The sequence below is a fragment of the Mustelus asterias genome, chromosome 2, assembly GCF_964213995.1.
Source record: "Mustelus asterias chromosome 2, sMusAst1.hap1.1, whole genome shotgun sequence".
Taxonomy (NCBI): domain Eukaryota; kingdom Metazoa; phylum Chordata; class Chondrichthyes; order Carcharhiniformes; family Triakidae; genus Mustelus; species Mustelus asterias.
In genome coordinates this window covers 21,308,486-21,335,913 of record NC_135802.1, presented here as the reverse complement: position 1 = coordinate 21,335,913, position 27,428 = coordinate 21,308,486, and the positions used below count along the sequence as shown (strand labels likewise).

The window sequence follows — 27,428 nt, the reverse complement described above, 5'->3', positions numbered from 1 at the left end:
TGGCTGGGGTTTGGTTGTTTTGGCTGCATTAGTTTGTAAGTTTTCAAGTTGGAGGTTAACAGGAGGACTACGTGAAGGTTGCAGTCTCCCTCACTGCCTCCACTAGTTTCAGTTTGCTGTCGGTGAAACCGGAGCAGAGTACTGCTACTCGTGTCATCGCACAAGCATGGCAGATATCCTCCTCCAGGAGGATATGAGGATTATTTCGGATGTTGGACACAGTTCGAGTGGCTTCCTGTGTTAGTACATGTTGAACTTTGTGGTGTGCACATCCTTAAAGAGCACTACCAGCTGAGGAAGCAGTCCCACTGACACAGGACTTCGAGCAATCCCCCCAACGCACTATAGAATCCCTACACAGGAGAATGAGGCCGTCCGACCCATTGAGTCTGTACCCACTCTGACAGAACATCTCACCCAGCACTGCCCCACATCCCCGCAACTCCATGCATTCACCATGGCCAATCCACCTAACCTGCACACCTTTGGACACCAAGGGGAAATTTAGCATGGCCAGTCCACCCAACCTGCACATCTTTGGAGCATCCGGAGGAAACCCACACCAAGGAGGGCGTGCAAACAGGCACTCAAAGTTGGAATCGAACCTGGGTCCCTGGCACTGAGGCAACAGTGCCCATTCAGCTGTAATTCTGTAATCCCTCCTGGAACATGCTCCATATGCTACAAACTGGCTCCAGCCCCATCTCGGCATGGCACACATGGTTGCTTGACTGCAAACACCCGCAACCTGGTAAACTGACCCCAGTGCTGAAGTCCCACGGAAACTCTGGGCAGCCCTGCTCAAGGACGGACCAGGGGAGTTGTGGCCACTTGCTCTACACGAGAAACAGCTCAACCTGTGACTGTGACCATCCACATCAGACTGTCGTGTACGTACTGAACCTCTGCCCTGAGAGGTCCATTCCTGGTGGCATCACAACCATTCACACTCTGCAAACGGAAGCCATTCAATGGATTGTTAACTTTGACATCCGATTAAATTACTTCCCTAGCCATTGGGATAATTACAAACTGAACTGTTATGGAACTGAAGGTGAAGAATTGATCTTGATATGGGTCAAAGCAAGGCTATTTCATCTTATAACTTAGCAACAGAGCCGCAAGACAGGGAAAAATTGACTACTGCTTCACATGCGAAGTGCGTTTGAATTTGATCTGCTGTTTGAAAGCAGAATACTGTTGCAGAAGCTTAATCTTGTGCTGGCAGAGAGAGACCTGCAGAACAGTTGTAGTGAATTTAGTCACTTCATTGCAACAATACTTTAAATCCCCCATCCCATGTTGTCCAATCCTCCCCAGGTCATGCCCATCTCAAATGCCGCAGGCCTTCAGGATTTTGGGATGGTTACAGCACAGAAGCTGTCCTTTTCCAGCCTGCACCATGCCCATTTCAACGTTGCTGCCGCTATTCTCGTTATGCAGGCGTAAAAGCAAAATGCTGTGGATGCTGGAAATCTGAAATAAAGTCGTGCTGGAAAAACCTCTGTGGAGAGAGAGAAACAGAATTATTGTTTCGACTCCTTATACACCTATGACTGTGTGGCCAAATTCTCCTCCAATTTGATTTTCAAGTTTGTTGACGACACCACCGTAGTGGGTCGGCTCTCAAACTATGATGAGACAAAGTACAGGAATGAGATAGAGAATCTGGTGAACTGGTGCGGCAACAATAATCTCTCCCTCAATGTCAACAAAACAAAGGATATTGTTATCGACTTCAGAAAGTGTAAAGGAGAACATGCCCCTGTCTACATCAATGGGGATGAAGTAGAAAGGGTCGGGAGCTTCAGGTTTTTAGGTATCCAGATCACCAATAATCTGTCCTGGTCCCCCCATGCCGACACTATAGTTAAGAAAGCCCACCAATGCCTCTACTTTCTCAGAAAACTAAGGAAATTTGGCATGTCAGCTACGGCTCCCCAACGTTTACAGTTGCACCGTAGAAAGCATTCTTTCTGGTTGTATCATAGCTTAGTATCGTTCCTGCTCTGCCCAAGACTGCAAGGAACTACAAAAGGCCGTGAATGTAGCCCAATCCATCACACAAACCAGCCTCCCATCCGGGTGCTCCGGTTTCCTCCCACAGTCCAAAGATGTGTGGGTTAGGTTGATTGGCCGTGCTAAAATTGGCCCTTAGTGTCCTGAGATGCGTAGGTTAGAGGGATTAGTGGGTAAAATATGTAGGGATATGGGGGTAGGGCCTGGGTGGGATTGTGGTCGGTGCAGACTCGATGGGCTGAATGGCCTCTTTCTGTACTGTAGGGATTCTATTCTTCTATGATTGACTCTGTCTACACTTCCCGCTACCTCGGCAAAGCAGCCAGCATAATTAAGGACCCCAAGCAACCCGGACATTCTCTCTTCCACCTTCCGTCGGGAAAAAGGTACAAAAGTCTGAGGTCACGTACCAACCGACTCGAGAACAGCTTCTTCCCTGCTGCTGTCAGACTCTTGAATGGACTTACCTTGCATTAAGTTGATGTTTCTCCACACCCTAGCTATGACTGTAACACTACATTCTGCACTCTCTTGTTTCCTTCTCTATGAATGATATGCTTTATTTGTATAGCACGCAAGAAACAATACTTTTCACTATGTTAATACATGTGACAAATCAAATCAATGAGTTTTCTACGGAACTCTGATTCAGGTGGGTTATGAGCATACGAAATAGGAGCAGAAGTAGGCCATTTGGTCCCTTGAACCTGTGCTGCCGCTTGATAAGATCACGGCTGATATGTTTGTGTTTCAAATTCCCATCTACCTCCGATAACCTTTGATTACCTTGCCTAACAAGAATCAATCTACCTCCATTTTTAAAAATACTCAGTGACCATCTCTTCTGGCAGCGTATGTGGAATGAGCTGCCAGAGGAGGTGGTAGAGGCGGGTACAATTACAACATGTAAAATGCATGTGGACAGGTACACGGATGGGAAAGGTTTAGAGAGATTTGGGCCAAATACAGGCGAATGGGACTAGTTCAGTTTAGGAAACCTGGTCAGCATGGACAAGTTGGGCTGAGGGGCCAGTTTCCGTGCTAGATATCTCTATGACTCTGCCTCAACTGCCTTCCGAGGCACAGAGTTACCAAGTTGCACAATCCCCCTCATCTCTGTCCGAAGAGTGACCCCTAATTATAAAATTGTGGCCCCTAGTTCTTTCCACGTCCACCGTATCGAAATCCTGAAGGCTCTTGCCATACTCCATCAAGTCACCCTCGCTCTTCCAAGTAGAAACAAGCCACTCTGTCTAACCTTTCCGCACAAGACATCACACTTATTCCAGGAATCAATCTAGTAAACCTCCTCTGAACTGCCTCCAATGCATTTACATCCTTCCTTAAATAAGTATAAACCCATGAAGAACAGTCACGTTAGACTCTGTTTCTCTGACTGCCAGACCTGTATGTGGGTGGGTGTGTGTCTTGTATATGTGTATTTAAAAAAAAACCTGACTGTTGAGTTATACTGACTTGATTTAATAGCAGCACTCCATTACATTTAAAGTATAGCCTCTGACAATATTCCATTCTTCCATTTAGCAAGCTAATGATTGCTTAGTGGAGCTGAGAAGACTTTTGTTTACTGTCTAATAGTGGTGTGTATATTCTAGAAATTGTTTGGCATGCACATGCCGTCGAATGGCCAGCTCTTCATCCGTTCACCAAGCCCTCTGTAGTTCCAGCATATGACCGAGCCGCTGACTCTTCCATTTCTTGCAGCTCACCTTTGATGGCACGCTGCAGTATTTGGTGAAATGTCCAACCAGTTGCTTCATGTTGACACGGCTCACGACTGATGCACAAATCCAATTAAAGCAGTGATCCAGAATTTGCTGCTGACGTAACGGCGACTTCGGTGGTGTTCAGTCTGAAGGTGTGCATCGTCCAGCGACCCTGTGCTGTGGAACGGACACTCCGTGAATGGTGAATCGCTACAAGTTGCTGAGCCGTTTGTGCAGTTTTGTCTCGCGCGAGCGACAGCTCACCCTCCACCTCCCCATCATTACTAAGAACTTGCTGGATCTGTACATTGAACAGAGTTAGAGCTGCTCCTTTAACAGCTGGCTTACTCTTTTATCAATGTGGTAATTGCTCATGCAGTGGCGATCAATCCAGCACAGGGAAGAAGCTGCTTAGACTGACAGTAATTCCTCGTCACAGTAAATTCTTGGAGAATTAACTTTATTTTTGTTGCTCTTGCTCATTGTTTTCCTTTCCCTGTTAATCCTTTTCCCTTTATTTTCCTTTCATTCCCTGATTAACTTGGACTTGGCCACTCTCCTTCTCGGTCATTCCTCTATTTCTTTCTCGATCCTTAAATCGCACTGGTTGTTGAGTTACACTGTTTCATGGTGGGCTCGTATGGTCCCAAATGCAAGTGGAACCGGGCCCTGAGTTCGTTCTGTATCCAGCCTGTGTGTTTACAGCTCACTCTTTTGTTTCATTAGGTGATTCAACTGCTGAAGGCTGGAAAGGCAAAAGAAGTCTCCTACAATGCGTTGGCAACGCACATCATTGCAGAAGAAGGTGACAACCCAGAGGTTGGAGAAGCCCGGGAAGTGTTTGATTTGCCAGTAGTTAAGGTGAGCTTTATATTGTCTCTCTGGATCGCGCAACAAAATTGATTATGGGCAACACATTGGTTAGCAGGGACCCTGATTTGATTCCCAGCTTGGGTCACTGTTTGTGTGGAGTCTGCACGTTCTCCCCATGTCTTCATGGGTTTCCTCCGGGTGCTCCGGTTTCCTCCCAGAGTCCAAAGATGTGCAGGTTAGGTGAATTGGCCAGGCTAAATTCTCCCTCAGTGTATCCGAACCGGCGCCGGAGTGTGGCAACTAGGGGATTTTCACAGTAACTTCATTGCAGTGTTAATGTAAAACTACTTGTGACAAATAAACTTTAAACTTTTATTTCAGATGGGAGAGCTCGTTGCTAAGCTGGCTTAGAGCTGTGTTTCTGAAATGTTTTCTCCCCTGCGGTGTGAACCCCATCTTGATGCCTCAGACTTGGTGTGACCCCAGAGTGAGAGTTAACGGTGGGGTGAGGCAGCATGAAGACAAAACAGAACAGCCAAATAGTAATTTCCACTATTTAATTATTAAAGTGCACATTAAGTTTAAACGTACGGAAATCATATTTTTAAATTGAAACAATTTTATGTGCTCACCTTGCTTAATGAGATCCTTGGGCATGCATGTTGTGTCACAGTCTCTCGATCAGTGTGATTGGTATTACACATCTAAACTCTCGAGTGACCTCCGGGCTTGATCAATATCAGGATTTGACACACAGCAGTAGGCATAAAATTTAAAATTGGATGCGCTCACAGTGCACACCGAGGTTGCCTGGGCGAAACTTGTTCACTCCCCTCCCATCAACTCCAAGTGAAATGTGAACACGGAAGAAAATAATCAGGTGCGCGTGTCATGGGACCTCGGACCTGGCCCCCCCCACCCCAGTGTTTTCCCAGCAGAGTCTCTCCTTCACGGCTGGCATTGGAGCTTCTGATCGCAGGTCACGATCTGCAGTTTGGGAGACCCTGGCTTAGAGGATCAATATGAATGAGCCTTGCAAATGATTACAGCACAGAAAGAAATTGCTCTGCCCTGCCAGTCCTCTGCAAGAGCAATTCAGCCAGTCTCTCACGCCCACCCTTTCCCTCCACCCGTGCAGATGGTTTCCCCTCAGCTGCTTCATCCAGTTTGCCTTTAAACGCAGCGATTGGATCTGAATACCCTCGGGCAGAGCATTCTCACTCCCATTTTTCTTATTTTTGAATTTAATTGTATACTTGATCTGGTTTGATATCAGTCAGGCACACACACAATTATTTTCCTTGTGTCTCTAAAACCTGTAGTTTCTAACAAGCTGCTGGATAAAGTGCACATCTTCAGGCTATGTCAGGCTAATGAAATTAGAGAGCAATACAGCACAGATGGAAGACGTTTCGAGGAGCCATTGCAGTCAGTTCCATTTCTGCACTCTTTCCCCATATTCGTAGAGTCATAGAGTCTTACAGCACCCTTCGGCCCATCGTGTATGTGCTGGCCATCAAGCACCTGTCCTCATCCCATTTTCAGGCATTTGATCCGTAGCCTTGTATTTCTGCAATTCCTTTCCTTGTATTTGATACATGTTGTGAATGGGTGTTGGAATTGGGTTGACACTTTTTCAAATACAAATGTGGCTACAAGCAAAATGCCAGAAAGGACTAGAGGCTATAGTAGTAGTTTTTATATTTTAAAAAAAAGGAGAATAAAGGTACCTTAAAATGAAGATACCTTTTGTCACGCTTATTCTTTGTTTACCAAATATTCTGTCAAGAGTAAATAATTTTCACAATTTATGAAAAATTCGGAAGAAACTTTTTTTTTAAGGATAATGGTTAATTTTTTTCAACTTCCTAAGTTGTATTGAAACTGGGTACAAGGTTTTGAGGTTTCCAGATGCGTTCTTCAAGAAGCAATTGGACATTATTCGTCCTTTTCCGAGGAAGACAGAATGGAATTCCTCAGCTGTTCTTGTCCATGTGTATGCTAACTCTTTGACCACGAAGTGGTGATGATATCGATTACAGGCAGATAATTGTCCCACATCCTACTTGTGTAGGTTACTCTGCAAAGCTTTGCTCTCTGAGGTAATGGGGTTTACAAGTGCACTGCCAAAATAAATCTCTCCATGCTATCGGTTTGTGTGCTGTGAAGCAGAAATGCTCCACTTTGATTGCATGTAGCAAGATGGCGAACCGTCAGCTTCTCACTTCAAATATTCCTCCATGCTCGTCCGAACAGGCACCAGAGTGTGGCGACTAGGGGATTTTCACAGTAACTTCATTGCAGTGCTAATGTAAGCTTACTTGTGACACTAATTTTTTTAAAAAAACTTAAAGGTGAAGGGTGTTGGTGTTGTGAGTGGGACAAGATTCTTTTCCGGGTGCCAAATTGCCTTTTTGGTCAGGTGTTCGGATGCAGAGTCTATCTCCCTCTTCTTTGCCAAACAATGTGCCTCAGTCCCCAACTTATTAAATGCCTCCCCCTACATCCTAGTATTACTTTCCCCACTTTCCCCCACAATCCTATGGAATCTTGGTGAGTTTGACGCAATGTTAATTATTACCGTGTGTTTTCAATTGAGCTAAAACTTGCTAATTTCAGCTCCAGTCTGAAATTTTAGGTCAGTATGTTTAACCATAACTGTTTCCACCCCACCCCACCTCACCTCCAACTTTGTTGACCAATTTTTCAAAGAGATGGCAGCTGATTTTGTTTTACTGATTTATGATCTATATAATTTCTGTATCATGTTTTTTAAGAAAAAACATTTAGTGCTTCGAGCACAATGCAGCTGTACAAAATAGAATGTCTCTCTGATTCCAGGAAGTCCTGAGTCATTCAATAATTTAGAAGATCGTGAGTACATTATTAAAGTCTTAGCGAAATCTTTATTTTAGAGGTTATGCATAGGGGAATTGTAGAAGTAAAGCCGTGGATCAGAAGTCTTTTGAAGTAATTTTCCACCATTCCCTCATTGATCCTGTATTTAATGCTTCATCAGCTTAATGAAACATTTTAATTAAAATTGCAGATTCAATTTTTGACTTGCGTTTCTTTCTCTCATGAAAAATGGCATGGTGGCACAGTGGTTAGCACTGCTGCCTCACAGGCCCAGAGGCCCGGGTTCAATTCCAGCCTTGGGTCACTGTTTGTATGCAGTTTGCTCATTCTCCCTGTGTCTGCGTGGGTTTCCTCCGGGTGCTCCAGTTTCCTCCCACAGTCCAAAGATGTGCAGGTCAGGTAGATTGGCCGTGCTAAATTGCTCCTTAGTGTAGGTAAGGGGGATCAAATTATAGATTCCCTACAGTGCAGAAGGAGCCCATTTGGCCCATCGGGTCTGCACCAACTCTCTGACAGAGTATCTTAGCCAGGCTCTTATCCCCACCCTATTTCCGTAACCCCATAATTCACCATGGCTCATTAATCTAACCTAGAGGGTAAATGTGCGGGATTATGGGATAGGTAAGATGCTCTTTTGGAGTTGATGTAGACTCAATGGGCCGAATGGCCTCCCTCAGCACTGTAGGGATTCTATGGAAATAAAATCGCTTGCCTTAATATTTATGAACATATATCCAATTCTCCAGCAGTAACCTAAAGAGCATCTAATATTTAATGTACCATTGTAGTTGAAATCGTTACCTGCTATTGCAACCTTCAGTGATTGAAATTGTCAGCATCTTTTTGTTGATCATTGCAGTGAGGTTAGAATTTTAAGTGGTCAAAACATAACGTGAGGAGGCCATTTGGCAGTAATTCTTGAGAGAATCCCAGTTCCCTTCCCTTTGCCTGTATCTTTCACAATTTATCTAACTCCCTTCGCAATGTTTTAATCTTTTCTGCTTGTAATGCATTTTGTACTCTCCCTGTTAATACAACAACTTTATGTCACCTACTCATTGCGAATTATGCCATAAAACCAAAGATTATGGAGAGACGCAGGGGAACTCCGGGACTTTGGAGTGCATGTGCACAGATCCCTGAAGGTGGTGGGAAAGCCAGATAAGTTGATTTACAGTCGGTCACACGGATGGTGAAGTAAGAACATGACGTGATATTGCACGGACATCAGTCTGAGTCATGAAGTCACATGTTTAACCCCCACCCCCCGAGTAGCTGTATAAGGTGCTGGTGAGGCCACACCTGGGGTACTATGTACAGTTTTGGTCTCCTTACTTGAGAAAGGATATACTGGCACTGGAGGGGGTGCAGAGGAGATTCACGAGGTTGATTTCGGAGTTGAGAGGGTTGGCTTAAGAGGAGAGACTGAGTAGACTGGGGCTATACTCATTGGAATTCAGAAGAATGAGGGGAGATTTTATAGAAACATATAAGATTATGAAGGGAATAGATGAGATAGAAGCAGGGAAGTTGTTTCCACTGGTGGGTGAAACTAGAACTAGGGGGCATAGCCTCAAAATAAGGGGAGCAGATTTAGGACTGAGTTGAGAAGGAACAACTTCACACAAAGGGTTGTGACTGTGGAATTCCCTGCCCAGTGAAGCAGTTGACGCTTCTCATTGAATGTTTTTAAGGCAAGGATAGATACGTTTTTGAACAGTGAAGGAGTTAAGGGTGATGGTGAGCGGGCGGGTAAGTGGAGCTGAGTCCACAAAAGATCAGTCATGATCATATTGAATGGTGGAGCAGGCTCGAGGGGCCAGATGGCCTACTCCTGCTCCTAGTTATGTTCTTAAGAGAACAAAACAATACTGATGTCGGGAGTGCAAGCGCAAGGCCCACCTGTAGCACTATTCAACGAAAAGCAGAAGAGTTCTTTTGATCAGTAAAGGGCAGTGAAATGGGGTTGGTGCAGGCTGCTTCAGTTGGGGAGCTTGCACCAGCACAGTGGCCCACTGTAATATAATTTCTGTGATTCCGTGTTTAGTATTGTTGAATTGTGTTCTAATCAAATCAATCTCTTGGGGCAAGTTTAAGGATCATGTTTACTTATGAGCAAAGCTACTAATGATTTTGGTATATTGGCTAAACTGCTTTTCATATGGTAAGTGGATACTTGTTTATTAATTCACAGGGTGTGAGCATCGCGGGCAAGGACAGAGTTTATTTCACATCCCTAATTGATCTCGAGACATTGTCTTGAGCCACTGCTGTTTGTGTGGTGAGCTCTATTTTGTGTGCGGTGGTTCAATACTGAATAGTTTACTTGGTCATTTCAAAGAGCAGTTAAGATTCAAGTATAATGTTGTTAATCTGGAGTAACATGCAAGCCAGACCAGTTAAGAACAGCAGCTATCTTTCACTAAAGAACATTCATAAAACAGTGGAAGTTTTACGACAGTCTGGTAGTATTCATGGTTACCGTTACTTTTTCTTCCAGATTTATTCAACTAACTGAAGTCAGATTCACAAACCACCAGCATGGGATTTGAACTCTGTTTCCAGATTACTAGTCTGGTAACATAGCCCATTATGCTGCCATGCCCATTTAACAGTAAACTGTGGAGGTGAAGTCTGAAGATGAATTGAACACACAAGCTAGGGTGGTTATTAACCTGAGCAAAGTGGAAAATCATACAATTTTTATCAATGCTGAACTGGTATTTATTTACTCTTCCCTCTCTTTTGCAGCCGTCTTGGGTATTTTTGTCAGTCCGATGTGGCCAGCTCCTTCCGTATCCTTTCCGTGTTCAAAGAAATCTTGTGGCCGTACAGGAGATAAATTGCATGTTGATACTTGTGAAAATAAGATGCAGCTTAAAGTAAAAGAAAAATACTGGAGAACAAGGTGCTGAAAAAACTCAGGCCTGGCAGCATTTTGTGTGTGGTGGGGGGGGAGAAACTATCCTCTAAATCACTTACAACTGCACTTTCAAAGACTTGGACCAAGGTTTCAGCGTATCTCTCTTTTAAATGGGCAACTCCTTATTTTTAAATCAGTGACTCTTGGTTGCAGATTCTCCCGCAAGAGGAGCCATCCTTTCCACGGATCTTGTATGTTTCAATCACATTGCTTCTTGCTGTTCTAAATTCCAGCAGGTACAAGCCTAGCTTGTCCAACCTTTACTCAATAAACAACTCACCCATTCCAGGTATTAGCCTGCCAAACTTTCTCCGAGCTGCTTCTCCTTTAAAGTTATCTTTTAAAACAAATACCTGGAATGGGTGAGTTGTTTTATGAGTAAAGGTTGGTTTAAGGTGACCAATACTGTACACAGTGCTCCAAATGTAGTCTCACCAGTGCTATGTACAACTGAAGCATAACCTCCGTACTTTTGGATTCAATTCTCCCTCGCAATAAATTATAACATTCAATTGCTAATTACTTGCTGTACCTGCATGCTAGCCTTTTGTGATTCATGCACCAGGACACCCAGATCCCTCTGCACCTTCACCCTGCAATATTTCACCATTTAGATAATAGGCTTTTTATTCTTGCGACCAAAATGACAGTTTCACATTTTTCTATATTATACTTCATTTACCAGATCTTTGCCACTCACTTAACCTATATTTGTCGTCTTATTGCTTCTTTATGTCCTCCTCACAATTTACTTTCTGATCTATCTTTGTCATCAGCTAATTTGGCATTTATATAAATTGTAAACATTTGAGATCCCAGCACTGATCCCTTGTCACAAAAGACCCATTGATGCCCACTCTTTTTGTTAGCCAGCCAATCTTTAATCCGTGCCAGTATGTTACCTCTTATGCTATGAGCTTTTTTTCCCCACAATCTTTGATGTGACACTTTATCAAATACCTCCTGGAAATCTAAGTGTAGTCAGTTCCCCTTTATCCACAACACATGCTACTTCCTTAAATAGAATCCCTGCAGTGCAGAAGGAAGCCATTTAGCCCATTGAGCCTGCATCAACAACAATCCCACCCAGATCCTCTAATCCCACACATTTACCCTGCTAATCCCCCAGACAGGGTCAATTTAGCATGACCACTCAATCTATCCCGCGCATCTTTTGAGTATGGGAGGGAACTGAAACGCCTGGAAGAAACCCACAAACACGGGGAGAATGTGCAAACTGCAGTCACCCAGGGCCAGAATTGAACCCGGTCCCTGGCACTGAGGCAGCAGTGCTAACCACTGCCACCATGCTGCCCAATATCTCCAGTGAGTTGATTAAGTATAGAGTCATAGTCATAGAATCATAGAGGTTTACAGCATGAAAGCAGGCCCTTCAGCCTAACTTGTCCATGCCGCCCTTATTTTTAAACTCCTAAGCTAATCCCAATTGCCCGCATTTGGCCCATATCCCTCTATACCCATCATACCCATGTAACTATCTAAATGCTTTTTAAAAGATAAAATTGTACCCGCCTCTACTACTACCTCTGGCAGCTTGTTCCAGACACACACCATCCTCTGTGAGAAAACATTGCCCCTCTACACTGGTAGAGGATCCCACCCTTCCATCCTCCTCTAACCTAATTATAAGTGTGGGGAAGTTTTTTGTTTTCTTTTTTTCTTGCTGGTAATGGCTTCAGGGATGGCAGTTCAGGCAGTATGCTGCATCTCCTGTGGGATGTATGTGGTGAGGAAATCCAGTAGTGTTTCAGGAGATTTTAGTTGTAAGAAGTGCATTAGATTGCAGCTTCTGGAGAAGCGTGTAAAGGAGCTGGAGGGGGAGTTAGAGGAACTCCGCATAATTCGGGAGGCGGAGGTGGAAGTTGATAGGAGTTATAGAGAAATAGTAACTCCTAGAAATGAGGCTTGGGTCAATGCCAGGAGGAGGGGTAAGAAGCAATCGGGAAGACAATCCCCTGGGGCGGATCCCCTCCATAATAGGTTTTCGGTGCTGGAGGCTACAGTTGAGGAGGAATCAACTGAGCATAGAGAGCAGATCTCTGGGGGTGAGCCGAGTGAGAAAGCTCAGGTGGTTAGGGGCTGTAAAAGACTGGGCCTTGTGATTGGGGACTCCACAATTAAGGGGACAGATAGGAGGGTCGGAACTAAAGGTAGGGACTCAGGGTTGGTGTGTTGCCTACCAGGGGCTGGGGTCCGGGATGTGTCTGACAGGGTATTCAGGACTCTTAGGGGGGAGGGAGATAAACCACAAGTTATTGTACATGTGGGGACACACGACATAGGGAGGATAGGGGAAGGGGATATTAGGCAGGGATTTATGGAGTTGGGGTGGAAACTAAAGGCCAAGACTGACAGAGTGGTTATCTCTGGACTCTTGCCTGTACCACGGGATAGTTTAGAGAGGAATAGGGAGAGGGAAGGTTTGAATTCATGGCTGAGGGGATGGTGCAGGAGGGAGGGGTTCAGGTACTTAAGCAATTGGGGCTCGTACTGGGGAAGGTGTGACCTCTATGAGAAGGATGGTCTACACCTTAATCAGAAGGGGACCAATATCCTGGGGGGTAAATTTGCTAAGGCCATGCAGGGAGGTTTAAACTGATTCGGGGGGGGGGGAGGGATCCTGAGTAGTGGGGCTGAAAGTGAGGGATGCATGGATGGGGACTGCAATGCACGGCATTGCAGAGGTGGGGTGGAGCAGGGTTTGAAATGTGTATACTTCAATGCCAGGAGTATTCGCAATAAAGTGGGTGAACTTGCAGCGTGGATCAGTACCTGGGACTTCGATGTTGTGGCTATTTCAGAGACATGGATAGAGCAGGGGCAGGAATGGATGCTGCAGGTCCCGGGGTTCAAATGTTTTAGTCGAAGTAGGGAAGGAGGTAGAAGAGGGGGAGGGGTAGCATTATTGGTCAGAGATTGTATCACAGTGTCAGAGAGGAGGTTTGATGAGGACTTATCTGTTGAGGTAGTATGGGCGGAGATTAGAAATAGGAGAGGAGAGGTCACCCTGTTGGGAGTCTTTTATAGACCTCCTAAAAGTTCTAGAGAGGTTGAGGAAAGGATTGCGGAGTCAATCCTGCTTAGGAGTGAAAGTAATAGGGCAATTGTTATGGGGGATTTTAACTTGACTAATATTGACTGGAATTGTTATAGCTCTAGCTCGTTAGAGGGGTCAGTTTTTGTTCAAAGCGTGCAGGAAGGTTTTTTGACTCAGTATGTAGACAGGCCAACTAGAGGTGAGGCTATATTGGATCTGGTGCTGGGAAATGAGCCAGACCAGGTGCTAGACTTGGACGTTGGTGTGCATTTTGGTGATAGTGACCACAATTCGGTTACGTTCACCTTAGTGATGGAAAGGGATAGGCATGAACCTCGGGCCAGTGGTTTTAGCTGGGGGAAGGGTAATTATGAGGCTATTAGGAGAGAATTAGGAAACATAGGTTGGACTAGGAGATTACAGGGACTGGGAACGTCCGACATGTGGAGTTTTTTCAAGGAGCAGCTACTGCGAGTCTGTGATAGGTATGTCCCTGTCAGGCAAGGAGGAATTGGTAGGGCTAGGGAACCGTGGTGCACCAAAAAAGTTTCTTTGTTGGTTAAAAAGAAAAAGGAGGCTTATGTTCGGATGAGACGTGAGCACTCGGGTAGTGCACTAGAAAGCTTTAGATTGGCTAAGAGGGAGTTGAAGAGCGAGCTTAGAAGGGCTAAAAGGGGACATGAGAAGACTTTGGCGGATAGGGTTAAAGAGAATCCTAAGGCGTTCTATAGGTATGTCAAGAACAGAAGGTTGGTTAGGGCAAGTTTAGGGCCAGTTATAGATGGCAGAGGGAAGTTATGTGTGGAACCGGAGGAGATTGGTGAAGCATTGAACCAATATTTCTCTTCGGTGTTCACGCAAGGGGACATGAATATAGCTGAGGAGGACACTGGGTTGCAGGGGAGTAGAATAGACAGTATTACAGTTGATAAGGAGGATGTGCAGGATATTCTGGAGGGTCTGAAAATAGATAAATCCCCTGGTCCGGATGGGATTTATCCAAGGATTCTCTGGGAGGCAAGAGATGTGATTGCAGAGCCTCTGGCTCTGATCTTCAGGTCGTCGTTGGCCTCTGGTATAGTACCAGAAGATTGGAGGTTAGCGAATGTTGTCCCATTGTTTAAGAAGGGGAACAGAGACTTCCCCGGGAATTATAGACCGGTGAGTCTCACTTCTGTTGTCGGCAAGATGTTGGAAAAAATTATAAGGGATAGGATTTATAGTTATTTGGAGAGTAATGAATTGATAGGTGATAGTCAGCATGGTTTTGTGGCAGGTAGGTCGTGCCTTACTAACCTTATTGAGTTTTTTGAGAAAGTGACCAAGGAGGTGGATGGGGGCAAGGCAGTGGACGTGGTATATATGGATTTTAGTAAGGCGTTTGATAAGGTTCACCATGGTAGGCTTCTGCAGAAAATGCAGATGTATGGGATTGGGGGTGATCTAGGAAATTGGATCAGGAATTGGCTAGCGGATAGGAAACAGAGGGTGGTGGTTGATAGTAAATATTCATCATGGAGTGCGGTTACAAGTGGTGTACCTCAGGGATCTGTTTTGGGGCCACTGCTGTTTGTAATATTTATTAATGATCTGGATGAGGGTATAGTTGGGTGGATTAGCAAATTTGCTGATGACACCAAAGTCGGTGGTGTGGTAGACAGTGAGGAAGGGTGTCGTAGTTTGCAGGAAGACTTAGACAGGTTGCAAAGTTGGGCCGAGAGGTGGCGGATGGAGTTTAATGCGGAGAAGTGTGAGGTAATTCACTTTGGTAGGAATAACAGATGTGTTGAGTATAGGGCTAACGGGAGGACTTTGAATAGTGTGGAGGAGCAGAGGGATCTAGGTGTATGTGTGCATAGATCCCTGAAAGTTGGGAATCAAGTAGATAAGGTTGTTAAGAAGGCATATGGTGTCTTGGCGTTTATTGGTAGGGGGATTGAATTTAGGAGTCGTAGCGTTATGTTGCAACTGTACACAACTCTGGTGCGGCCGCACTTGGAGTACTGTGTGCAGTTCTGGTCCCCACATTACAGGAAGGATGTGGAGGCTTTGGAGAGGGTGCAGAGGAGGTTTACCAGGATGTTGCCTGGTATGGAGGGGAGATCCTATGAGGAGAGGCTGAGGGATTTGGGATTGTTTTCGCTGGAAAGGCGGCGGCTAAGAGGGGATCTTATTGAAACATATAAGATGATTAGAGGTTTAGATAGGGTGGATAGTGATAGCCTTTTTCCTCTGATGGAGAAATCCAGCACGAGGGGGCATGGCTTTAAATTGAGGGGGGGTAGTTATAGAACCGATGTCAGGGGTAGGTTCTTTACCCAGAGGGTGGTGAGGGATTGGAATGCCCTGCCAGCATCAGTTGTAAATGCGCCTAGTTTGGGGGCGTTTAAGAGATCCGTAGATAGGTTCATGGACGAAAAGAAATTGGTTTAGGTTGGAGGGTCACAGTTTTTTTTTAACTGGTCGGTGCAACATCGTGGGCCGAAGGGCCTGTTCTGCGCTGTAATGTTCTATGTTCTATGTTCTCTGGACACTTTTGTATCTCACCCGCCTCATCTTAAACCTATGCCATCTAGTTTTAGACTCCCCTACCTTTGGGAAAATATACTGACTATCTACCTTGTCTATGCCCCTCATTATTTTATAGACCTCTATAAGGTCACCCCTCAGCTTCCTACGCTCCAGAGAAAAAAGTCCCAGTCTATTCAGCCCCTCCTTATAACTCAATCCATCAAGTCCCGGTAGCATCCTAGTAAATCTTTTCTGCACTCTTTCTAGTTGAATAATATCCTTTCTATAATCGGGTGAATTGCACACAGTATTCCAAGTGTGGCCTTTCCAATGTCTTATACAATTTCAACAAGACGTCCCAACTCCTGTATTCAATGTTCTGACCAATGAAACCAAGCATGCCGAATGCCTTCTTCACCACTCTGTCCACCTGTGACTCCACTTTCAAGGAGCTACGAATATGTACCCCTCGATCTCTTTGTTCTGTAACTCTCCCCAATGCCCTACCATTAACTGAGTCAGTCCTGCCCTGGTTCAATCTACCGAAATGCATCACCTCGCATTTGTCTAAATTAAACTCCATCTGCTGTTCGACAGCCCACTGGCCCAATTGATCAAGATCCCGTTGCAATTGGAGATAACTTTCTTCACTGTCCACCATGCCACCAATCTTGGTGTCATCTGCAAACTTACTAACCATGCCCCCTATCTTCTCATCCAAATCATTAATATAAATGACAAATAACAGTGGGCCCAGCACTGATCCCTGAGGCACACCGCTGGTCACAGGCCTCCAGTTTGAGAAACAACTCTCTACAACCACCCTCTGGCTTCTGTCAAGAAGCCAATTTTGTATCCATTTAGATACCTCATCCTGGATCACGTGAGATTTAACTTTATGCAGCAAACTACCATGCGGTATCTTGTCAAAGGCCTTGCTAAAGTCCATGTAGACAACATCAACTGCACTGCCCTCATCTACCTTCTTGGTTACCCTTTCAAAAAACTCAATTAAATTTGAGAGACATGATTTCCATTTCCCAAAACCATCTGCCTGATTACGTTAACCTTGTCCAAGTGCCGTGCTATAACTTCTTGAATATTTTAGGTGTTTCGATCCTCCAATTATCTGTCTCTAGTCTCTGGTCCCACAATTCTTTGTGATACCTGCGCCCATCTAATTTTGGCTTCTTGCGCATTCCTGATTTTAATAACTCCACTGTTCTTGACCGTATCTTCAGTTGCCTCGGCCCCAAGCTCGGGAAAGCCCACCCTACATTTCTCTACCTCACTTTTTCTCCCTTAAGACACTTCTCAAATTTTACCACTTTCACCAACTTTTTGGTCATCTGTCCTTGTATCTCCTCAAATAGTTTGTCATATTTGGTTTTATAATGCTCTTGTGAAGCACCTAGGGAGTTGATAATGCATTTAAGGCACTATGTTGACATACATGTTTATAATTTTAGGAAATTGTTTTTGCATTGCAATCAGCCAAGTGTGTACTTGAGTGCCCACAATTACACTGCCTAGAAATCTGCATTGGCTCAATCGTTCGCTAGCTACACACTAGTCCAAAGTTCTGCAACATCTTGAGTTTCTCTGCGCTCCTTCAGTGCCACATCCCCAAGCCATCTTATGTTAGCACACTTGGGTGAAAATCTGAATCTCGTCACACACTGAATTGGTCCACCAGTGTCGCAGTGCTCTGGCAATTTGTAACTAAGGATAACTTTGCAGATCATTTTCTTAACTTCAAACACAGAGTGGCTGGCTTCTCTCCAGAGGGAGGACAAGTATTTTCAGGAGTTGCAGCTTGCTTATCTCAGGTACGTCTTCACAGTTTTCACTGATCCCTTAAGACTAAGATAAGTATTTTAGCTGTAGTTGCCAATTTAAGTGATTCACATGTTATGCCTTTGTTTGTTGTGAAGAACCAAATTCTTTTTAAACTGGCGTGCAATAGGCTATTTATATTAAAACTGTTGACAGAGGAAGTGGCCAATTATCAATACGTCATTTTGGTTTAATTTGCTTGCAAGCAATTCACCTTAAAATAGGTAGCAAATGTTGATTTTTCAAGTTGGATTCCTTATTTTTCTGAACTTGTTACCTTGATAATTTTGATACTGAATGTAGTGTTTTACATCATAGAACCTACAGTGCAGAAGGAGGCCATTCGGCCCATCGAGCCTGCACCATAAGAACATAAGAAATAGGAGCAGGAGTAGGCCATCTAGCCCCTCGAGCCTGCCCCGCCATTCAATAAGATCATGGCTGATCTGACGTGGATCAGTACCACTTACCCGCCTGATCCCCATAACCCTTAATTCCCTTACCGATCAGGAATCCATCCATCCGCGCTTTAAACATATTCAGCGAGGTAGCCTCCACCACCTCAGTGGGCAGAGAATTCCAGAGATTCACCACCCTCTGGGAGAAGAAGTTCCTCCTCAACTCTGTCTTAAACCGACCCCCCTTTATTTTGAGGCTGTGTCCTCTAGTTTTAACTTCCTTACTAAGTGGAAAGAATCTCTCCGCCTCCACCCTATCCAGCCCCCGCATTATCTTATAAGTCTCCATAAGATCCCCCCTCATCCTTCTAAACTCCAACGAGTACAAACCCAATCTCCTCAGCCTCTCCTCATAATCCAAACCCCTCATCTCCGGTATCAACCTGGTGAACCTTCTCTGCACTCCCTCCAATGCCAATATATCCTTCCTCATATAAGGGGACCAATACTGCACACAGTATTCCAGCTGCGGCCTCACCAATGCCCTGTACAGGTGCATCAAGACATCCCTGCTTTTATATTCTATCCCCCTCGCGATATAGGCCAACATCCCATTTGCCTTCTTGATCACCTGTTGTACCTGCAGACTGGGCTTTTGCGTCTCATGCACAAGGACCCCCAGGTCCCTTTGCACGGTAGCATGTTTTAATTTGTTTCCATTGAGATAGTAATCCCATTTGTTATTATTTCCTCCAAAGTGTATAACCTCGCATTTCTCAACGTTATACTCCATTTGCCATATCCTCGCCCACTCACTCAGCCTGTCCAAATCTCTCTGCAGATCTTCTCCGTCCTCCACACGATTCACTTTTCCACTTATCTTTGTGTCGTCTGCAAACTTCGTTACCCTACACTCCGTCCCCTCCTCCAGATCATCTATATAAATGGTAAATAGTTGCGGCCCGAGTACCGATCCCTGCGGCACGCCACTAGTTACCTTCCTCCAACCGGAAAAACACCCATTTATTCCGACTCTTTGCTTCCTGTCGGATAGCCAGTCCCCAATCCACTTTAACACATTACCCCCAACTCCATGTGCCCTAATCTTCTTCAGCAGCCTTTTATGGGGCACCTTATCAAACGCCTTTTGGAAATCCAACAACACCGCATCCACCGGTTCTCCTCCATCAACCGCCCTAGTCACATCTTCATAAAAATCCAACATGTTCGTCAAGCACGACTTTCCCCTCATGAATCCATGCTGTGTCTGATTGATCGAACCATTTCTATCCAGATGCCCTGCTATCTCTTCTTTAATAATGGATTCCAGCATTTTCCCTACTACAGACGTTAAGCTGACCGGCCTATAGTTACCCGCCTTTTGTCTCCTTCCTTTTCTAAACAGCGGCGTAACATTAGCCGTTTTCCAATCAACCGGCACTACCCCAGAATGCAACGAGTTTTGATAAATAATCACTTAACGCATCCACTATTACCTCTGACATTTCTTTCAATACCCTGGGATGCATTCCATCCGGACCCGGGGACTTGTCCACCTTCAGTCCCATTAGTCTACCCAGCACTGCCTCTCTGGTAACATTAATTGTATTAAGTATTTCTCCTCAACAACAATCCCTTCCAGGTCCCATCCCCGTAACCCCTCATGTTTACAGTCCTAATTCCCCTGACACTAAGGGGCAATTTTATCATGGCCAATCAACCTTTTTGGACTGTGGGAGGAAAGCGAAGCACCAGGAGGAAACCCACGCAGATGTCCCCGTGTCTAAGCTAAAGACTTATTTCCCCATTGAACCTTCTCGTATGCATTTCTATTTTCCTTTGACATTCTTGCTATGTCTTGAGACTGTCTGGACTGGTACAGTGAATCTTTAGAGTTCACTTGACCCCCTGCTCCACCATCATCTATGTGCGGATCCACAAGAGATGGGTGAGATCCTAAATGAATATTTCTCATCAGTATTTACTGTTGAGAAAAGCATGGATGTTAGGGAACTTGGGGAAATAAATTGTGACGTCTTGAGTGTACGTATTACAGAGAAGGAGGTGCTGGAAGTCTTAAAGCGCATCAAGATAGATAAATCTGCGGGACCTGATGAGGTATATCCCAGGACGTTGTGGGAGGCTAGGGAGGAAATTGCGGGTCCCGTAGCCGAGATATTTGAATCATCGATAATCACGGGTGAGGTGCCTGAAGATTGGAGAGTGGCAAATGTTGTGCCTTTGTTTCAAAAGGGCTGCAGGGAAAAGCCTGGGAACTACAGGCCAGTGAGCCTCACATCTGTGGTGGGTAAATTGTTGGAAGGTATTTTGAGAGACAGGATCTACAGGCATTTAGAGATGCAAGGACTGATTAGGGACAGTCAGCATGGCTTTGTGAGTGGAAAATCATGTCTCTCAAATTGGATTGAGTTTTTTGAAGGGGTAACCAAGAAGGTAGATGAGGGCAGTGCAGTAGTTGATGTCTACATGGACTTTAGCAAGGCCTTTGACAAGGTACTGCATGGTAGGTTGTTGCATAAAGTTAATTCTCACGGGATCCAGGGTGAGGTATCTAAATGGATACAAAATTGGCTTCTTGACAGAAGCCAGAGGGTGGTTGTAGAGAGTTGTTTTTCAAACTGGAAGCCTGTGACCAGCAGTGTGCCTCAGGGATCAGCGCTGGGCCCAATGTTGTTTGTCATTTATATTAATGATTTGGGTGAGAATATAGGGGGCATGGTTAGTAAGTTTGCAGATGACACCAAGATTGGTGGCATGGTGGACAGTGAGGAAGGTTATCTCCAATTGCAGCGGGATCTTCATCAATTGGGCCAGTGGGCTGACGAATGGCAGATGGAGTTTAATTTCGACAAATGCGAGGTAATGCATTTTGATAGATTGAACCAGAACAGGACTTACTCAGTTAATGGTAGGGCGTTGGGGAGAGTTACAGAACCAAGAGATCAAGGGGTACATGTTCATAGCTCCTTGAAAGTGGAGTCACAGCTGGACAGAGTGGTGAAGAAGACATTTGGCATGCTTGGTTTCATTGGTCAGAACATTGAATAGAGGAGTTGGGACGTCTTGTTGAAGTTGTACAAGACATTGGTAAGGCCACACTTGGACTGCTGTGTGCAATTCTGGTCACCCTATTATAGAAAGGATATTATTAAACTAGAAAGAGTGCAGAAAAGATTTACTAGGATGCTACCCGGACTTGATGGATTGAGTTATAGATTGAATAGACTGGGATTTCTTTCTCTGGAGCGTAGGAGGCTGAGGGGTGACCTTTAGAGGTCATAAAATAATGAGGGACATAGACAAGGTAGATAGTCAATACCTTTTCCCAAAGGTAGGGGAGTCTAAAACTAGAGGGCATAGGTTTAAGGTGAGAGGGGAGAGATACAAAAGTGTCCAGAGGAGCAATTTTTTCACACAGAGGGTGGTGAGTGTCTGGAACAAGCTGCCAGAGGTAATAGTAGAGGCGGGTACAATTTTATCTTTTAAAAAGCATTTAAATAGTAACATGGGTACGATGGGCATAGAGGGATATGGGCCAAATGCGGACAATTGGGATTAGTTTCGGGGTTTTAAAAAATAAGGGTGGCATGGACAAGTTGGGCCGAAGGGCCTAATTCCATGCTGTAAACCTCTGACTCTATCACCCATAGAGCTGCAGATACTTTCTGTTCTGTTGTCCAAAGTGTTCTCCGTGTCAGTGAAAAGAAATGGGGAGAATGTTTTTAAAGAAACATATATTTTAAATTATCTTATGGGGTGTGGGTATCGCTGGCTAGGCTAGCATTTATTGCCCATCCCTAATTGCTCTTGAGAGGATGAGCTGCTGCCTTGAACCATTGCTGTCCACGTGTGTCGGAACACCCACAGGTCTGTTAGGAAGGAAGTTCCAGGGTTTTGACCCAGTGGCAGTGAAGGAACCGTGATACAGTTCCAAGTCAGGATGGTGTATGTCTCAGAGGAACATGAAGGCAGTCCTGTTCCCATGTCTCTGCTGTCCATGTCCTTCTAGATGGTAGTGCTTGTGGGCTTGGAAGGTGCTGATGAAGGAGCCTTGGTGAGTTCCTGCAGTGCTTTTTACAGATGGTATACACTGCTATCACTATGGTGGGGGCAAAAAAGTGAGTCTCATTTAAGACCGAGATGAAAAACTTTTTCTGAGTGTTGAGAGTTTCTTCCCCAGAGAGTGGTGGAGGCAAGGTCATTGAATATTTTTAAGATGGAGTTTGACTCTCTTGTCAGTTAATAATCCATGGTAAAGGGGTTACAAAGGGAAGTGGAGTTGAGGTCAAATCAGATTGGCCATGACCTTGTTGAATGCCAGCGCAGGCTCGAGGGGCCCGAATGGTCTACTCTTGCTCCTAATTTATATGTACAATATCCTTGGCTTTATTACAAGAGCAAGGAGGTTATGTTGAACTAGTATAAGGCACTAGCTTGGCCTCCGCTGGAGTATTGCATTCAGTCGGGGCTCCGCACTTTAGGAAGGAAGTGCAGGCTTGGGAGAGAGGATGCAGAATAGATTGATGAGAATGGTTCCAGGGTGAGGAACTCCAGAAAAGTTGTTCCCTCTTGTCAATGGATCGAAAACGCAATGGCACAGATTTGAAATAATTTGTAAAAGAAGCAACAGTGATATGAGAAAAAAAACTTGTTACAGTCTGGAATGCACTGAGTGTGGAGGATGTAGATTCAATTGAGGCATTCAAAAGGAGAATTACTGTTATCTGGAAAAACTATGTGCAGCATTGTGGGGAGAAGATGGGAGAGTGAATTGTTCATTTGGAGAGTTGATGCAGACATGAATGGCCCACTTCTGAGCGAATAAAAGTATGTTTGCAGTGAATCAGTGTAGTTTTCTTTTCTCTCCCCCCCCCCCCCCCCCCCCCCCCCCGCCCCACCCCACCCCCTTCATTCATTTAAGCTCTGTACCAAATCCCACTTGAATTGAAATGCCAAAGTGGGGTTCTCATAAATTTAGTGGTGGGTAAGTATGAGTAAGAAATCCTTATTTTGGTTTAGACAAATTTTAAAAATAATGAGCTGATTTCAATTTGTAATTCTAGACCTATGCTGTCCCTGTTATTTTTTTTCTACCTTGATCAACAGTGGGGCGGGAAGGTGACTGTGTTTGTCTCATGTGTACTGAAATGTATTTTCAGGGTACTCTGGCCACATGCAGCGAAGGATGTTTCCCCGGGTTGGGGTGATCTAGAGCCAGAAGACACAGTCGCAGAATAAGAGCTAAGCCATTTCAGAGTGAGATGCAGCGGATTTCTTTCCTTCAGTCAGAGGGTGGTGAATCATTGGAATTCTCCATTTAGAGGACTGTGGGACTTGGTCATTGAGTGTTCAAGATAGAAGTCAATAGATTTTGAGGTAGTAGAGCCATCAGAGAATGTCAAGATAGCGCAGGGAAGATGGAGTATATCAGCCATGATCTAAATGATCGATAGAGCAGGCTTGAGGGGCTGAATGGCCTACCATTTCCTTTGTTCCAATGCAGTTTGCAGATAAAGTACAATACTATTGGGAGCACAGTCCAGAGTTTGGGTTAAGGGGAAAAGATCCATTGTAATTGCAAGGGGGCAAAATTTAAGGTAAGGGGGGAAATGTTCAGTGGAGATGTGCAGGGGAAGTTTATTACAGAGTGGTGGGGACTTGGAATGCACGATCAAGTGAGGTGCTTGAGGCAGACATGTTATGAACCTTTAAGACTTATCTGGATAGACACATGAACAGATGAGGAATAGAGGGATACAGGCGTTTGGTCTAGATAGGACAATGTGATTGGCACATTCTTGGAGGGCCGAAGGGCCTGTTCCTGTGCTGTACTGTTCTTTGTTCTTTGTTTAATTCGAGTTTAACCATTATTAATCTTCAATATCTGAAGCATTTCAAAATAAAATAGATTTTGATTGAGTTCTGGATTCCTGTATGTTGGCATAAAAACATTTAAATTTGGAGATGAGCTGTGTGGGTTGGGTGTGAGCCTATATTGGAATCTTAATAAATGCTGGGTGACACTAAAGAGAAGAAGTTGTATTTGTTGGAAGCAGGGTCATCAGCGTTCTGTTTGCATGTGAAGTTCCTGAAATTTGTTGAGTTGAAGGACTGATTCAGAATAGACCAGGCTCTTTAGTTGGTGTTGAATTTACATATAATGCCTCCGTGCGGAGCTGACAATTACTTGGGAGGTCACATTCTAAAACACCCCCCCATTTAATTTGGGTACAGGGTGGTAGCGAAATATCCAGGTTACTTATCTTCTGCTGAATGGCAGTAAAGTAATAGAAATACAATCAATTAACGCACATCTGAAGTAAGCGTGTTTGTCTTTACATTTCTCTGTTTCAGGTTTCCGCTGAAGATCGCAAAACACTATGGGCTTTAATTACTTTCTACGGAGGAGACTGCCAGCTCAAACTAAATAAGGCTTGCACCCATTTAATCGTGCCAGAACCTCAGGGGGTGAGTGCATCACTTGCCGTTATAGCCTGCAATTGTGGCTGGACATCATGTTCGTTGTACAGTTGACATGTGTCTGCAGCATAGACTATTTTAACTCTTGTGACGGTCAATTTAAACCGCTGAAGGTAGTGACTTTTGTCTCCGGTTCTACTGTTAACAATCTCCTAACGTATAGAATGGCCGGGGCACGCAAACATCATGTTGCTGCTTTTGGGCTGTGCTCCGTCTGTCTGACTCGAGAGACATTTGAAGAGACTGGTGTTTCCTCTGTCTAAATACAGACGCTTGGAGGCCCAGAATGCTAAGTGTGTCTCATTGGAGGTGGGCTTCCCCCTGCTTTCAGTAGATACCGTTTTGACCTTGTGCAGCCCTAATAGCATCCCGTGCTGAGCCTGGGTATCTGGAATTGGGAGATGCACTTCCATGGCTAGCTGGTTAGGAGTCAATGATGTGGCTGTCATGTTGCTGGGTGATAAGGTTGGCCTTCAGGCAGGTTGATTGGAATTGTCGAGATGTGATAATTATCCTCAAAAAGTGGGGGAACAGGGAAGGCTTTCCACCTTGGGGAGGCGGTGGCCTAGTGGTATTATTTCCAGACTCTTATTCCAGAAACTCGGCTAATGTTCTGGAGACCTGGGTTTGGATCCTGCCACGGCAGATGGTGAAATTTGTATTCGATGAAAAATATCTGGAATTAAGAATCTACTGATGACCATGAAACCATTGTCAATTGTTATAAAAAAAAACCCCATCTGCTTCACTAATGTCCTTCAGGGAAGGAAATAAAACAAAGAAAAGGACAATGCAGGAACAGGCCCTTCGGCCCTCCAAGCCTGAGCCGATCATGATGCCCTAACTAAGCTAAAAAAGAAACCTTCTGCCCTAACTTGGTCCATAATCCCTCTATTCCCTCCCTATTAATTTACCCATTCAGATGCCTGTTAAATATTGGTAGTGTGCCTGCTTCCACCACCACCTCTGGCATCACATTCCAGGCACCCACCACTTTCTGCATGTAAAACTTCCCCCGCACATCTCCCTTAAACTTTCCCCCTCTCACCTTGAACCTGTGCCAACTTGTAATTGACACTTTCACCCTTAGAAAAAGCCTCTGACTATCCACCCTGTCTGTGCCCCTCATAATTTTGTAGACCTCTATCAAGTCTCCCCTCAGCCTCCATCTTTCCAGTGAAAACAATTCTAGTTTATTCAACCTCTCCTCATAGCCAACACCCTCGAGACCAGGCAGCATCCTGGTGAACCACCTTTGCACTCTCTCCAAAGCTTCCAAGTCCTTCTGGTGATGTGGTGACCAGAACTGCGCATAATACTCCAAATGTAGCCTAACCAAGGAAATCTGCTGTCCTTACCCAGTCTGGCCCACGTATGACTCCACAACCACAGGAATGTGGTTGACTCTCAGCTGCCCTTCAAGGGCACCAATTCATCGAAGGAGTAGGCCACGCAGCCCTTTCGAGGTGGCTGCACCATTCAGTAAGACCGTGGCTGATCTCCCTCAACTCTTAACCGCACTAGGCAAAATCTCTTAACCACGTGCTGCTGTCCCTCCTGGATATTCTTTCTTGCTAATTATCTTCAATGATTTGCAACCCTTCTGCCAGTGGAAAATGTTCCTCCTTGTTTTTTTGCTACGAAACTACTCTTAATTTTGAAATAATTACTCTTTCCTGTTTGTGCTGAAGTACTGGCAAGTTGCTGAGGAAAGACATTTATTCAGCCCGAGTAGTTTGAATGTAATTTTATTTGTGTGTGGTGAAGAGGAAAAGAGTATGTTGTTAGTTAAAGAGACACGGCCTTTACCCATCTTTGTTTTAATGTGCAAGAACGGATTGCTTTTATTGAAGCCTGGAGCTTGTAATGGCTTGTTCTTCAGACCCACCGAACTTGCTTTCAGGCGAACATTAATGGCCAGTCTGTGTCAAGCCAATAAAAGCCTTTTCTTTTACAGCCAGTTGTTAAAAGCAAACCTGCATGGGCCAGACTAAGCTCTTCTGCTGTGTTGCGGCCGTAAACATCTACTTAATGGCTTTTTTTTTGCCACAGCGTGGGTTGTCCGAGTTAACCGGGGAACAATGTGAAGAGCTGAAAATGATGCTCGTGAGCTGTATACCCGGCAATGATCCTGGTGGGAGTATCTGCAGCCCAAAAGGTTTTATTAGCTAGAATTGCTGGTTGTTTCTTTCCAGGAGGAAATGAGCTTAATGTTTATGGTGCTGTTGTTAATTCTAGGTAGCCTCTGACTTAACAGTCAAGCTTTACAGTTGTCTATCTGTGACCAGTCTTTGGTTCCCCCTCCCACCAGAGTAGTTTAGTTCCGCTGGGTAGGTGGTGCCATAACTCAAGCTAGGAAATCAGTTTTAAGCTGGAACTCCATATCTAATTCTGGGGGGGGGGAAAAGCCTCCTGCACTTGCTGACCTATGTCGGTCGGCTCCTTGTCTGGCAACGCCTCCATTTTTTAAAAAAAAAGTTCTCATTCTTGTTTTCAAATTCCTCCCCCCTCCCCCCACACATCTCTGGAATCTCCTCCAGCCCTGCAACATTTGGATCACCATTGCTTCTCCAATTCTGACTCATGTTTCCCTGAATTTCATCACTACGCCACTGGCAGCCATGCCTTAAGCTGGCTGAGCCCATTGCCTGCAATTCCCCCTCTCAACTACCGCGCCTCTCTACCCCCCTACCCCTTCTCAAGCCGCTTCTTAAAACGTCCTCGTTTCGCCGAGTTTTTGGTCGTCTTTCCTGGTATCGCCGCAAGTGACTTGCTGCCAGATT

The 27,428-nt window shown here is 44.8% G+C and overlaps 1 protein-coding gene across 4 annotated transcripts in view; it reads left to right on the top strand.

Moving 5' to 3' along the window:
- The window catches only part of paxip1 (PAX interacting (with transcription-activation domain) protein 1), a 146,381-nt gene that overhangs the window by 13,286 nt on the left and 105,667 nt on the right, over positions 1-27,428 (top strand). For 2 of the 4 annotated variants that reach the window (XM_078232175.1, XM_078232185.1), the window contains exons 2-5: positions 4,473-4,607; positions 10,170-10,213; positions 17,676-17,739; positions 24,520-24,633. In XM_078232175.1, coding sequence (XP_078088301.1) covers positions 4,473-4,607; positions 10,170-10,213; positions 17,676-17,739; positions 24,520-24,633 — 357 coding nt within the window. Of the gene's footprint in view, positions 1-4,472; positions 4,608-4,940; positions 5,102-10,169; positions 10,214-17,675; positions 17,740-24,519; positions 24,634-27,428 lie in introns of all 4 variants that reach the window. The other 2 variants (XM_078232206.1, XM_078232195.1) reach the window with 2 other exon arrangements.